Source organism: Globicephala melas, chromosome 8 (genome assembly GCF_963455315.2).
Source record: "Globicephala melas chromosome 8, mGloMel1.2, whole genome shotgun sequence".
Lineage (NCBI taxonomy): Eukaryota > Metazoa > Chordata > Mammalia > Artiodactyla > Delphinidae > Globicephala > Globicephala melas.
Window position 1 is genome coordinate 14,000,615 of NC_083321.1, and position 15,693 is coordinate 14,016,307.

At 35.3% G+C, this 15,693-nt stretch overlaps 1 protein-coding gene across 14 annotated transcripts in view; it reads left to right on the forward strand.

The window, feature by feature from the left end:
- Positions 1 to 15,693, forward strand: part of PHF21A (PHD finger protein 21A) — a 192,289-nt gene that overhangs the window by 29,308 nt on the left and 147,288 nt on the right. For 8 of the 14 annotated variants that reach the window (XM_060303274.1, XM_060303287.1, XM_060303283.1 and 5 more), the window contains exons 2-5: positions 1,507 to 1,547; positions 8,494 to 8,637; positions 12,751 to 12,783; positions 14,961 to 15,026. In XM_060303274.1, coding sequence (XP_060159257.1) covers positions 8,584 to 8,637; positions 12,751 to 12,783; positions 14,961 to 15,026 — 153 coding nt within the window. In that variant the 5' untranslated portion in view covers positions 1,507 to 1,547; positions 8,494 to 8,583. Of the gene's footprint in view, positions 1 to 1,506; positions 1,548 to 2,581; positions 2,674 to 2,902; positions 3,015 to 8,493; positions 8,638 to 12,750; positions 12,784 to 14,960; positions 15,027 to 15,693 lie in introns of all 14 variants that reach the window. The other 6 variants (XM_060303276.1, XM_060303278.1, XM_060303281.1 and 3 more) reach the window with 2 other exon arrangements.

Here is a 15,693-nt window from a genome sequence, read left to right on the forward strand (position 1 = left end):
TTATCCCCAGCATGAAAGAGCTAATAAGAAATGCCTAATAGGGAAAATAAGCCTGCAACAGAGAGTTAAGAGTCCACTCAGTGAATTCATTCATTTAACAAATATTTACTGAGCATTTACTTCACGTTTTTGTTTGTTTGTTTGTTTCGGCTGCACCGTGCGGCTTGTGGGATCTTAGTTCCCCGACCAGGGATTGAACCTGTGCCCCCTGCAGTGGAAGCATGGAATCCTAACCATTAGACCACCAGGGAATTCCCAAGAACCCACTTGTTAATAACCACATCATTCTACAGATTTTTGCATCATTTTTCTTTTGGTTGGGAGTCATTCTAATCTTGGTGATTAAAATTGCCATTTATATGGACTTTAGAACTTTAAAAAGTGCTGCTGCTAAAAGAAAGGCAGGATAAAACAGCAAATTGGATTTCTTTTGGAAATGAATGTTAACTGCATGAATCGGGGCCCTTTAAAATTATTTTACTGTGTGTTTGGTATGACTGTACATGATTAAATAAAAATTTATAATTTGGATGACATGAAGATTTTTTGAAATATCCCTTAAGGAAATGAGAATTTACATTATACCTATTGGAGTAACATAAGTCAACAAATGTACTGTGTTTAAAGCATAAAGATGATTCAGGTTTGGAACATGGTATGTGGAGTTTAAATAATTTAATACTTTAATACTAAGGGAAAAGTTTTAATATTTGCTTCCTAAAATTTTTTTTTTTTAACTAAAAAAGAAGTTTGGGGCAAGGAAGAGTTAAAAATAAATAAACAATATAGCCTGACATGACCTTGAAATTAACTTAATGGAGTATAGTTAATCTTAAAAAAAAAACAACACACAGTTGATAAAAGCATCACTGAGCATTGGATTGAGATCCCTAAACCTTGATTTTCTTTCTGGCTCAATCACTGATTAACTGTGTGGCATAGGGAAAGTCACTTTTGTGTTATGTGGTTTACAGTTTCAGGTGGTGAAACTTTAAGATTGTGAATGAAAAATTAAATTATGACTATACATATAAAATGCTGTGAATTTTAAGCCTTATATAAAACAAATCCATTTCAAGATTAATTGAAAAAAAGGCCTTTTAAGTAGACCAAACTAAGGGCCAGTGATGTTAGCCTAATTTGTAACATAGAGCAGCAAACAGTGAAAGTTCATTTGTTGGGGATGAGGGTTGTATTTCTGTGTTACTTAGATGAGGTGCATTTCATTTCTCTGTCTCTTAGGAAAGGGAAGCCGTCAACTGCTTAGTTTTTCTTGTCTTGAAAAAGCTGTGGAAAAGTGAAAAAAACTGGAAAAAGAGATCTAACTGCCCTTGAATTCTTTCCTTGTTGTAAAAACTACCTATCTCTTTCTTTTGGTTTTAAAACTTTGGACATTTTTGTGTGTGTGTGGTTTTTTTTGTTGTTGCTGTTAAAAATCAGCTTTTGATGACATGTCATAAATCTGTGTTTGTAGTCTAATTCCATTTTCCCCTTCTTCTGTTGTAGGGAGCAAGAGAGCTGAAGGAGAGCCAGTTTCCCCAAAATTGGTAAGTGCTTTCTTCAGGCAGCCATAGTGTGCCTGATGCTAGTTGGATAATAATTCAAATGTTCAGTGACTTTTTTTTTTTTTTTTTTTTGCAAAAAAAGCTCTCTCCCAGAAATGAGAATGAGGCTTTGCTGTTTGTACTGAGTGAAAGTGAATTTTTGTCTAATTTCACGTAGCCAAATCTCAAAAGCATTTGTGTTTCTAATAATACTGCTAGGCATGCATGTTCCTGCATTCAGTAACCTCTTAAAATGTAACGGTCCCCTTTGCAAAAAATGTCCTTAATGCAGTGGTTAGGGCTAAAAATTAAAAAATCAGGAAATTCAAACGTTAAGGTTCCCATTGTGTTTTGTATTACTTAATATGCGTTAAATTTGATGGCCTTAGTATATGTGCAAAATGGCTAGGTTAATGTAACTATGGGAACCTTGACTTTGAAATTTGGGACTCTTAAGCATGTATATTACTAAATTTAATGTTGAGTTGGCTTCATGTCTGATATTGCATTTTCAGTGTGTGTTGTTTTGTATAATTCTTGAAGAGGAAAAAAAAGAGAGAAATGTAGCAGTGTGGGGCATAGAGGCAAACACATTTTTTTCCTAGTATCAACTTTAATGTCTACTTTAACAGCTTATAAATCATCACACTTAATCATTTCTTTGAATGTCTAATTCAGATTACACAGGGCAGTCCAGTGTCTAAAGACCAAACAAATATTAATCTTATTTGGAGAGCATGTATTATGATTAAAAAATTAAATTCAAACAAGATAACTGGAATAGGGTAGTCCCCTAATGCAAGACTACTCTTTTTTTTTGTTTTAATTCTCTCTCATAGTAATTAATTTAGTGGGTGGAGTAGATATTTGGTTAAAGCTTCTTTTCATAATTATGGTCCTTGAGGTATCTCTTAACCTTTTGGGGATTGGGCTTTGAACGTGAAAGGGAGGCATTTGAACCGGTTAATCTTACATTTTACTACCATTTTATTCTACTTGCCTTTCTCTCATGGAACCACTTAAAATAAATAATCAAGACCCTACAGCCCTTTACTCCGAGATGCGATGGAATCGTAGATTCTTAAAGAAGAAGGGACGTTAAGGGCCTTCTCTTTCAGCCTTTTACCAGGTGTGGCAATTTCTCCTCTTATGTCCCTGGCATATTGTTATTTGGTTACATACTGAACACTACATTAAAAAAAACTGTAGCTCATATTTTCTGTAATGTATTCCGAGGAACTCTAGTTCCACAGAAATTAATATTATTGGGGTGGGGCGGGGGTGGGGAAAATGTTCTGTGGTCAAATAATTTGGAAAATGCTGCTTTAAACAAAGTTAAACAGGTTTCTTTACTGCAGGACTTCTCAGAACCTTTAATATGCTAATGTGCATTGTGAATCTCCAAGAGGGGGATATGATATGCAGCATTCTTGAATACTTCTATTGACAGGGAGCCCACTACCTCATAAGGTAACCCATTCCTTTTTTGTACAGCTCTAATCCTTAGCTCTTCCTTACACTGATCTGAAATCTCTCTCCCATAACTTCCACTTCTCTTAAGTACTTATTGGTTATACTAAGACCACCACACCCTCTTATGTTATCCTTTGTGTAGTCATTATATATATGATTCTGGCCAGGCTTGTCTGGACTATTTTTTAATCATTAAATAGCATTCTGGTAAATGTGGCAGCCATTTCTAAAATCTCGACCTCATTGTCACTATGCTTCTATACTACTCTTCAGGCTCCTTCATTTTGAATTTCTGTGACTTTTTAAATATACTTCATCTTTCTTATTGTTGGGTATGGTTGGGAAGATTTTAGTACACATGCTTGATTTCTGTAAAGAAAGGCGAGAACTAGAAGAGTGTATGTGTGCCTACCAGGCCTGGGCCCAGGAAGCTGATGTAGAACCTGTATGTTAGAGTGAACACTGGTGGTAGGGAGAGGGGCAGGACACTGCAGCAGACCTGTGTAGGAGAGGGTGCTGTGGGGAAACCCTGACTCGACTGAAAATACCACACCCTTGTGTTGGAATGGTATGACTTGTGTAGGTGTTCCTTTTCTTTAGTGAGGACCTGGCCCCCTTGCCCCCAAAAAAACCAGAGAAAAGAAAGATACATATTTTATACCCAAAGACATCCATACATTCAGATACCATAAACCTAATTGTGTGTGTGTGTGTGTGTGTGTGTGTGTGCGCGCATATAAATTTATTTCAATGGTTAGGAAACATCAGTCTTACTAGCTGAGGTGACTTTTGTCAACACCTGTAATAACAGGATTTGAGCATAGTAACCTTGCCAGATTCAGAGGGTGACCTCTAAAATCAAGCTCTTTGTGCAGCAGTGTTTTCTGTTGATCTGTAGAGTGTCACCAAAGAAATATCACCGTGAAAATAAGAAAAACGTTACATTGTTTTTTAATGTCATTTTATTGATTCAAGTTAGTAAATGTGAGTTTTCAATAAGAGCTATTAAAATATTGTTTTTATTTTTGGCGTTTGTGATCATTTTTAGCACTAGTTAAAAGCTAAAGATACATTTTATCTCCTAGCACATTAGATACATAGTAAGCAGTAAGTATTTAGTACAAACTGAAACCTGATGTTTTAGTATTAGGCATCTGTCAAGTAAGGATACATAGATCTGTCAAGGCTTTCTACTTTTTCATATTTTAAAAACTTAATTAAACCTACTCTAAACACAATTTTGAGAGTATAGATCAAAAGTGGGGTCTTACACCAAGTAGATATATGGTATAGAGAACACTGAGTTGTTCATTTTTAAGGAATTCAGTCTGGGGGTACAATGTATTACAGACTTATTGTTAGTTAAAGAAACTTGGTTGGGGACTTCCCTGGTGGTCCAGTGGTAAAGAATCCGCCTTCCAGTGCTGGGGACGAAGTTTGGATCCCTGGTTGGGAAACTAAAGATCCCATATGCCGCGGGGCAACTAAGCCCGTGCGCCACAACTACCGAGCTTGCGCGCCTCAGTGAGAGAGCCTGCATGCCGAAAACTACAGCGCCCATGTGCTCTGGAGCCTGCGCACCACAACTAGAGAGAAGCCCACGTGTCGCAGTGAAAGATCCCACATGACTCAACGAAAATCTGCATTCTGCAACTAAGACCGGACGCAGAGAAAGAGAGAGAGAGAGGGAGGGAGGGAGGGAAGGAGGGAGGAAGAAAGGAAGAATTAAAAAAAAAGAAACTTGGTTGGTGAGTTGTTTTGATTGGAAAAAGCTTTATATCAATTCAGGAACAGAGCAGTGATTTTTGGTAATAAATTCAGAATTAGAGCATTACTACATTATTAGAATCATAATGAAAGACCTAGAGGTCACATATCTCCAAGCAGAACTGTAACCAGATAAAATAGTTAGAAGCCCCTTTCTTAGAGAATTTGAAAATAAGAAAGCCTACAGCCTTTCCAGCAATATGCTTTGTTGAGAAGTTGATATAAAAGTTTGTGTATGAATAAGAGTTAAATTAAGTATGTTAAGAATAGCATAGAATTTTACAGTTTACAAAGGGCTTTTCATATAACTTCACCTAATTTAAACCTCATAGCAATTTTATGAAATAGGTGATACCGTTTCCATTTTCCTGATTTATAAGCAAACAAACCTAAAGTTGAGAGTGGTTGCACAGTGAGTGGAATCAGGTTTTTTTTTTGTTTTTTTCTGAGACAGTGAATGTTCTTTCTAGACATTACATCTGCCTTTTTTTAGTGGGATTTGATTATTTTGTTTGTTAGGTTTGTGGAGTTTTTATTTATGTTTGGGGGTTTTTGTTATTTCAAGCTGGGAGGTTATTAGGTGTCCCATTCGTTTGTACAGTTTTCAATATAACGAACGTTGGTATTTTGTGTTCGGCACTTGTCTTCTCTGGTGATAGTATTTAGAGCTGATGGGTGGTGAAAGGCATTGTACCTCAATAAACTGCTTTAGGAGTCTGTTCATATTTATGTTGCAGCAGCTGATATTTATAACTTACTAGAATTGGTCGAAATATGTTAAATCATCTTTTTATAAATTTAGCAAATAATACCTTCTTTATAATGCTATAAACTGCCTCCAAATGGTCATCACGTGGTGGCTGCATGAGTTGTCTAAGCCCCCAAATATTTTTTAAAAGGATTCAACATGTGCTTGCCTTGTTTTTGTAGGCTATGAATATATATGTATACAACTTGTTCCTTTAGGCAGAAACCAGTCTCTTAAAACTGCTATTCAGAAAGAGACTTTTATGAAGAAGAAAGATATCAAATGAATCTTCTAATCCTTCATAAGTTTTTTTATACTAAGTCACTACCTTTTTTAACCCTTCAGTTTTATCTTGAAATAAAATGAGTAATTGGCATTTACTGTCCTTGCCAAATAAAATTTTGTGCCTTTGTGTGTCTCTAATAAGCAGACAACAATCTGATGAAGGAAGTAAAAGCTGTCACCTCCTCAATAACTTGAGTTGCAGGCTTCTTATCCTGTGAGGCACTCTTTGACATTTGGAGCCTCCCGGTTAAACCCTGGTTTTACTTGTTCTTTTCCTGAACATTTTGTTTCATCAGTATAAAATTTTCTGATGTTTTATCTAGCAATTCTAAGTTAATTTTTTGTTATTTAAAAATAAGTACGTATTTTCCATGGAAAATATTGATACTCTGAAAAGAAGAAAGTAAATAACCCTGAGTGCTACTGCTCAGAGATAACTAATAGCAAATTATGAAAGTGCCACCTGACCTAAACTCTAGACAGCTCAGAGTATCACTGTTTTTACAAATCTTTGTCAGTTTGATTGACAAAAATGTGTCTTCTTAAATTTACATTTCTATGACTCTCTTGAAAATAGATGTTTTTCATGTTGGTCATTCTTATTTCTTCTTCTGTGAGTTGCTTTTTCATAACTTAAAAAAATTAATTTGTAGTTAATTTGTAAGCACTCTGTAACTGTACAAATTATGTTAACCCTTTTTTGTGTATATTGTTAAGTTCTCCATGTTTTTAACCTGCTGTTTGTTTCCAGGGTTTATGAGTTGAGTTCAGCTTTGATATTATATGTTGCTACCAGTAAAATAAAATATGACCTTTCTGTTGTTGAAAATACCCTTCAAGGTGATACTTAATTTGACAAAAATTATAAGGAATCATTTTTGGACACATTTTCTGATAGCCTTAAAACTAATTTAAGTACTGTTTTCAGGAAGAACTCTAATGCATACGTAAGTCAGGAATTTGAGTAGGGAGATTACTTTAATATTTAAAATTACAGTGACTGTATAGTTTTTTAACATTTGCTTTAGTGTATAGAATAAACTTACATGACAACAAAAGCCTTGGTCTAAATCAGTAACTTAATGATTCTGATATTTATGTAGTTCAAAAGATTTTTTAAGGTAATAAATATCTGAAAAACCTGGGTTTGTTCATCAAAATCACACTTTCCAAATTATCTCCCCTAAACATACTACGTCTATGAAAATTTTTGATTGACAATATCATTGTACCATAATAATGCGGAGGCTTTTCTAGCCTCCACAGATACAAGTTTGAAGGAATTTTACACTTTTGAAATTTATTATTTTTTTAAAAAAAGGTTAGAGCATTTTGATATTACATAACATAGTATACAAGCCCTAGGGGAGAGATTGCCAATGATGTTTTAAGCCTAGTGAGATTAAACAAATATAATGAAGATTAATATTCACACGATTACAGCCTGAAGTTAATGATTTCACTATAACTCTGTTAAATCAGGTTTTAAAGAATTTTTAAGAAAACTTAGGAATTTATCCATAGATAAATAATTTTTAGAAAGTATAAAGATTATGAGTCTCATTGAATTGGCATAAGGAGTAACAGTTCTTCTAACTTCCTGATTGTTCCCTTCCTCAGTTTGTAAGAATGCTGGAAAGCTTCTCTAACTACAAGTTTTATAGGTACAAGGAAGAAAGGAGAAAGAAGTAAAGTTTAAATTTATTCAAGTAAACTTTTGCTTCAGGGACAGTACCTAAAATCATGTCTAAGGCCACGTTCAAGAAAAAAGAAAAAAAAATGAAAAGAAAAATTAGCCATTGAGTTAATTTAATTTGCAGTAGTGATGAGCAGAGCAGAATAGGAAGGTTCACATTCGCAAATCTAGACTTTTGACATTGTCTCCACCTGCATTTATACATGCAGCCAAAGAGATGCACCGGCAGGCTTGAAAAGAAGATGGTGTTCATTGTATAGCTGGAAAAGTCTGTTCTATTGCTAGACCTACATCATTTGTTGTGCACGATATTTATTTTTTAACATCTCTGTCATAACTTTGTGGAAAGCAGAGTTCATTGCAATGTGTTAAGTATTAATTTGTTAAATGTAAACCTTTAAATTATACCAGAATTGCCCCTGTTTTGAGTTGCTTTATTTTTTAAATAGAGTGAGAGGCCATCCAAATTGTGAGAGTACTCTGGCCTTCTTTAACCTCTGAGAGATCCTGAACTCTCCAGTTCACTCTGTGTGATGGTTAAAAATGTATGATCATGTTGTTATGTGTCTCTTTCTAAGAACAGCATGTCCTGGATGGTTGTCCTCTCCCCCTCTAGACTCCCAACGCATCCAGGACAGAAGAGGTCTTGTTCAGCTCTGTATCCTCAGAAAGTAGTATCTAGCGTGGTGCTGAGCGCCTAGTAAGTGCTTAGCTGTTTTCATGACCAGATTAAACACATTTTTTTTTTCATTTCTTACTTATTTGAAGTGTTTTCTAGAGGAATGCTCAGAGAATAAAACCCAGAAAGTTTTGGTGCCAATTCAGAAAAAACTACTCATTTTGGAAAGAAATCTGTTTGGGGAAAGTTTTTGCCCTGTGTTTAGTCGACGAAATATTTCGACTAGTGTAATTTATTTTATCTAATGTATATTTCCTTTATACCCAACATAATGATCCAAAACATTTTATGATCTCTACAGCTGCAGTAAGAAGAGGAGTTTGTTATTTTAAACAGAGGCTGAAGAAACTATAGAATTAGCAGACATAAGAAAAAGTGGAGAAGGTAGAGGATGGAGTTGCAGACTCTACAGGAGGCTCTTAAAGTGGAAATTCAGGTTCACCAGGTATGTTGCATTCATGGCTTCTCCCGCATCATGTTATTAGTAATGGCTGAATTAGTAAACAGGCTATCTCTTGATTTTTAGTAGAGCGTTTAATCGTTTTTCAGTCACTTGTCCAAGAGTCATGTTATTTGCCTTTTATTAGTACTCAACAAACTCATTGGTAATATTTTTGAGAACTTTAATAAAATATTCCTGACTTCTCTTCCAGACAAAAGAACTAAAAATATTCTTTTCCATATAGCGAAGGTGTTAAAAAAAAACAAAACTCTTTTTTATCTGTTTTTTGGTTCATCTGAGGGAATTTGTTCGTGTGACTTAACTTGCATATTTTATTTATTTTTCTAAATTTACTTTTTTGAAGTATAGTTGATTTACAATGTTGTGTGAATTTCTGCTGTACATCAAAGTGATTCAGTTATGCATATATATATATATATATACACATTCTTTTTCGTATTCTCTTTCATTATGGTTTATCATAGGATATTGAATATAGTTCCCTGTGTTAACTTGCATATTTTAAATAACAAGACATATTTAAATTGACTACCATGTATACTGAAGTTTTTACTCATATGTGATTTTGGGACATACTCCTCCTTCTCAAGAAATTTTGAGATGGCAAAGTTAATATTCTGCTTTTAGTTCATCCTCACAAGACGTGAACAAGTCAAAATAAGACTTTTCTTGGAAGACTCATGATCTAAATTGAGCTAAATTACTAAAAATTAGAGTTCTTAAATATTACTTTTGTTTCATATTTTTAATTCAAGCATACCAATTTTATAAAAATTATAATTATGAAAAAATTTAATGTTATTGTTTAAAAATCTAACTTAAATTTTAAAATTACATTTATTGACTCAAAAGGGATATAATATTCTTCCTAAAGTTATCACTCTCAATATTCACATTATTTTCCTGTATATTTAACTATTTTCTTAGCATAAAATTAATAGCTTTTATATTCATCCTTAATTATTATATAGCATTTTGTTTGTATGGTAATAAACATTTATTTACGTTTATCAGTGTTGGTTGATAGTCTTTTAACATATAAAGTATGTAAGATATTTCACTTCAGTTATATTTAGAATCCTTTCCTATTAAAAAAAGTTTAAGTATTAATAGTAGGGACTTCCTGGGTGGTCCAGTGGCTAAGACTCCACATTTCCACTGCAGGGGGCACGGGTTTGATCCCTAGTCAGTGAACTAAGATCCCGCATGCTGCGCAGTGTGGCCAAAAAAAAAAAAGTTTTAACAGTAAATCCAAGTGACATGCCTTGCTTGTAAATCTGATGCTGTTATTCTGATTGGATACATGGTAACCTACATGATCACTGATCATGACAAGTTCAGGGATGCCAGAAATGACATCAAAGTAAGCACTGGCTATTAGGCTGAGGCCAAAGTCAGATTGTACATTTGACTAAATATTGGGGCAGAAGCCACCCCTTCATCATTTCCACTTAGGGAAACTAGGGCTGAAAATGAGCTTACTGTATAGAAGGTATGTCCTGAAACTACCTGGTGTTGCTGTGGTAGAAGTATACTTTTGTTCTTTATGGACCGAGATGATTTAAAAAGTAGTGACGTACACGTGGTTGTTATTGAATGAATGTTTACATAATAATGGCCTGTGATGGGCATCTCATCTTTTTTGGGAAATTGCCTTTTTGATTATTCTTATGCAGATTTTTTAAACTTTTGGAGTATTTTTACTCTACATGGAACAGAGAATAGTACAAAGCAGAGGTTAGCAGACTTTTTGCAAAGGGCCAGAGGGTGAAGTATTTTATACTGTGGGCATCATTTATGGTCTCTGTCACAACAACTCTGCTCTGCTGCTGTACACACAGGGCAGCCATAGACAATGTATAAATGGATGGGTGTGACTGTGTCCCAGTAAAACTTAATTTACAAAGGCAGGGTGCCTGTGGGCTGTAGTTTGCCAGCCCTTGGCTTAAACTATACTCTCATGAAAAATTGCTGCGTTCTTACAATAGAAAGTAACTTCAGTTTGATAACACACAACGTCACTTAAAGTCACTAGGGATTTGGATGGTCTAGTTAAGTTGCCCAGCTTGTTCTGTCCTGCCTCTAATGGTCTGAAATGCAGCTTGCTTGATTATAGGTAGAAAAGTTGGCTTATTTATTTCCTCCAGAGGCAGAGACTTACTTTGGTTATCAGTTTTTAAATTTCAGTGTCGTGGAGGAAAACCTTTTTCAGCTTTAAAAAGGTAACTTTAGTATAGTACTCCACTCCCTGGTGGCAAAAGCAGAAAGGAAAATGAAGGACTTTTTTCATTGAAGAATGTGGCTAGCCTTTAGGCTGCATTAGTAAAAATGTATATGTATAAAATCTTATGTTTCTGTTTCCGTGAGTTCTTGGAATGTGTGTTATTACTATTTTGTAGATTAAGACCAGGATATAGAAGAGTTACCACTGTCATATATGAAGTAGACTGTAGTAACATATACCTTGTGTATTTGGAGGTCACATGGTTGGCAGTCTCAGCTATCCAAAATGTATACCTTAGCACCTGAAGTGAGGTTTTTGACAAGCTAGAATAAATGTTAGAAGTCACACAAGATTATACATTTTACTCAAGGGGGATTTCTTAGGCTATTCACTCATCTTAGAATTACTTCACTGAGTGTATCACAAAGCAGCTCAGAAGTAGCAAATTGGAATTGGGGTTCAGGGGCTCTTAGAGGGAGGCATAGTAATAGTAGCAAGATTTGCTAGCTGACTGCTTGGCAGTAAGGAGTAGACTGAAAAACTCAAATGCAGGCACAAGAACTCTTTAGAACACAGCAGTTTGGGGCCTTTATTGTAAGGACCTTTTTGTATTGTTTGCAGAATAGTATATTGAGGTAATCATGCCTCTAAGTGTCATTAAATGCTGCTTTTTTTCTATTTAATAAGGCAGATAAGTATATAATATATTTTAGAAAGGTTTTATTTTACGACTAAAAACTATTATTTATTTATTTATGACTGTGCTGGGTCTTCGTTGTGGTGTGTGGGTTCTTCATCGCGGCATGCGGGCTTCTCTAGTTGTGGCCTGTGGGCTCCAGAGTGCACGGGTTCAATAGTGCGGTGTGCAGGCTTAGTTGCCCCGCAGCTTGTGGGATCTTAGTTCCCCGACCAGGGATCGAACCCATGTCCCCTGCATTGGAAGGCGGATTCTTAACCACTGGACTACCAGGGAAGTCCCTATGACTAAAAACTTCAAAAGTGTCTTGTCACCCAAAGAGAGGGACAGATTTTTCAGCTATGTGAAAAATTCACTTGGAGAACAGCTTATTCCTAGATACTTTTAGGACTCAGCCTTCTGATATTCCTTTATGCTTCAAATTCTTCCGTCCCTGGTTATTGTTACCTTTGGGCAGTGATGCTTTTGGAAGTTGGGTTACGTCAGTTGACATCCATTTTTCTTTGTTTTTCATTTTTTGGACTTATGTGTTCCCTAGTAAAGGTCTTTCTCATTCAGTATTCTGGTAATACTCTCCTTCCCACAGGAACCCAGGTAGGTAGAATTTCGCATTACTGTTCCTTCGCTTCCTTACTCTCAAATACTGAGCATCACTGCTCCACTGAGTACATCCCCCCTCCCCCCACAGAGAGGACAGTGGCAGAGACACATCTGACACTAGGCTCCTTCTGTGAACCAAACCCACAGACTCGCCAAATCTGTTTGCTGTATACACACAGGCCTGTTTTTGTGTGGCAGCACCTTCTTTCCAGGACTTACTTGGGACTCTGGACAATGACAACCTTTTAAAGGGACGTTTGGCTTTTGGAGCGTTCAGCTTATTTAAATTGTCTTTTAAAAGCTCCCCTCCCCCAGCCCATCTCCAGATTTGTTTAAAGGCAGGAAGCTCTTCGTTTCAAATATAAAGCGATAGTTTGATTTTTTTTTTTTATTATTAAGAGGAGTGTTTCATTAACTTTTTATATGGATCACAAAAGCTTTTGGTCTGTTCTGATTGTGGTATTGCTCATTTTTTTGTGTGGGCTTAAAACTCTAGATTTTGGGGGCTGAGCCTGATTGGCCATAGTGAGTTCATATGTAAGACTGATGGCTCTTTTTCTCTTTTTATTATCAGAAACTGGTTGCTCAAATGAAGCAGGATCCACAGGTAAAATACTACTTTTATTCATTTAATTTTTAAATAAAAATAATTTAAAATAAAGTGACCATAAAATATTAAAATACAGGCAATACTTAGGTTTTAGAAATTATCTCATCTGTAACAGCAATTTTTTTTAGTACATTGGTCTTCATGTTATAAGAATTAAGAAAGCTCCAGTCATTCTATTATAATATAGCTATTATTTCATCTTTGTTACTGTTATTTTGGTTGTATTTTATGTTAGTTGCTTTGAATATTTTAGGGAAAAGAATTGAGAGTTAATACTCTTCATATAGCTTAAATTTCATTTCCACAAGCCCACTTACTCAAAATCAGGGTTTGCAAGGCTTTCTATAATCTCAGAATTATTGAATATGGCCCAGAACCATTTTTATTTTCTCATAGTTTATAGTATAGAACATTTAAGTACTTAATCTCACTATGTTCAGAATAGAATTTTAGAATAATTTTTTTAAAGCATTTTTAAAAATTTCATTTTTGAAAGAGCCCTTAGAGAGGGTTTTAAAGAACCTTATATAGTAATTCATCAGGTGTTACCTTTTCTTTAAAGTCTCATAGGGGTTTTTGGCTCAGGCATTTTATTTTGTATCCCTGAAGAGAAATCTTCCTAAAAATTTATCTTGTCTTTAATTAGTATATTTATTGTTCAGGCAGTGTCTTTTGCAGCAATTAGACAGTGGGTCATAAGTGTGGAGAGTATTTATTCAGACAGTCTCAGGATTTCTCCCTTGCATTTGTTTACTCATAATCTGTTCGCAGAACACCTACCTAGACCCATTGATGGTGGGGGGTGTGTGTGTGTATCTGTATATTTGTATATGTACACACACACTTTTTTTTTTTTAGCTTGTTAAACATACCATACATGCCTCATTGTAAAGTTAAGTAAAAAAGCTTCTCGGATTAAAGAATGGTACTGAGGCAGATTGATTTTTAGAAGTGGGAAATAATATTCATTTCTACGAAGTTAGCCCCCAGTGGCTTAACTATTGTGTTTTTAACACAAACCTTTGATTCTGAGAGCTGGCAGTGATATCCACTTAACTCCTGTTTGACAGTCCAACTTCTTTGAGAAGCTTCTCCATTTTAATTTTTTTAATATATATTATAATTTAAATTAGGTTTAGGGAACCAAGAGTCAGTAGACCTTAGATGAATAGATTCTTTTATATTTAATATGGTAACCTATGTTATCAGCAACTGAAATATTGTTAGAAAACTTCAGCATTTCTGATATAGCTGGCAGTCATGTAACAGAGCAGTCTTAATGTGAAGAATCTGAGGGGGCAGTAAGTTGCTGGACAGTCTTATGGGTGATCTCATTAGAGAGGTCTTATTTCACATGCTGTCACAAAAAAGACCACATGGAGTAAACGTGAAGGGGAGGATGTATGCCCCGACCCTGTCAGAAGACCTGGCAGGATGAATTGAAAGAATTGCATGTGAAAGGACGAAGGAAAAGTAGTCTCTCATTGGGGTGGTATCCAATCTGCTAGTGATCCTGTTACATTAAGCTTTTGAAAACTTTAATTTTGGATTTTTCTCTCATGTGAGTAAAAGACAAGCACGCTCAGTGTATCTCATTTAAAATAGTATTCTTTTCTGATTCCTAACATTTTAGAACTGAGAAGTTGCCCTGGTAGTCAGTATGTTAATTTGAATGATGTAGTGTTTAAGGCAGTTGCAGCACTGACAGCTTTTCAAATCTAGGCTAAAATAACAAATGTACTCTACTAAATAAGGGAGAGGGCAAGCAGAGAAAAACCTTTTTTTTTTTTTTTTACTGATAATGCCGTTAAGCATGCAGTGTGTTCATACTTACAACTGATTAGTGGAGCTTTAGGTTTTCTGTCAACTGTTACTTCTTATGAAGAATAACTATTTTAGTAGAAAGGAGTAGTATTACAGTACAAAACGCTGAAATATAAAACTTCTTGCAGTTGCAAAGGAGCTTACCCCTGTTGTAGTGTTAGCAACCTACATTTAGGATCTATGCACTGGGTGGTGGTAATATGACTACAGTTTAATGCATGACAAATATGATTGGCTAAATGCTTAAGATTGCTTCATCATTTGTAATACAGTTTGCATAAAGTCATCTTGCTACTCTTCTGTTAACAAATGAAATATCTTCCTCACAGATATTTTTTCTTTCCAATCAGAATGCTGATTTAAAGAAACAGCTTCATGAACTTCAAGCCAAAATCACAGCTTTGAGTGAGAAACAGGTAGGGGAAAAAGGAGGGGGGGCATATTTTTAACATTGTGTTCTAAAGATATGTCTGCTCGAGGCTTCTAGGAGAACTGCTATTTTTCCTCATGTGTGAAAATAAGTGTGGGCAGCCAGACTCAGTTTTAATTTTGTTTGAGATCTGTTTATCTATTTTTATTTTTGGTTGAAGTCAGTCTCTAGAGTACCCCATGGGTATATGTTACTGGCAAATATCTAAAAGCAGGGTGGCAGGCTGCTGTTAACTGTGTTAATTAAACTCTATAGTTTACCCATAGAGGATAGGGGCAGAGAAAGTTAGTGGCTATGTGATAGAGAATCTTAGAGTTGCTGGATGTGCCTTGTTACCTGTTTCAAAGGCTTGAGATGACATTGAACTTAACGTGGAGTGGTTGTAAGTAGATTGCTCTAAGTGTAGATCTCCCATTCTGATTATTGTCATTCCTTTATGTTAATCTTTGTTAGATATTGACCTACTATTATGTGAAAAAACTTTGGTGGAGCCTTGTTAGATATATTCTATGTAGGACAGAAAAAGAACATCTTGATTTTTTTCCCAGGGACATCTGGAAAGTGTTCTTTGGAATTTCTTGTATAATGACCTCCACTTCGCCAATTCAGGCAGCTCCTGCCACCAGGTGGAGTGTGACAATTGATAGAGCTAT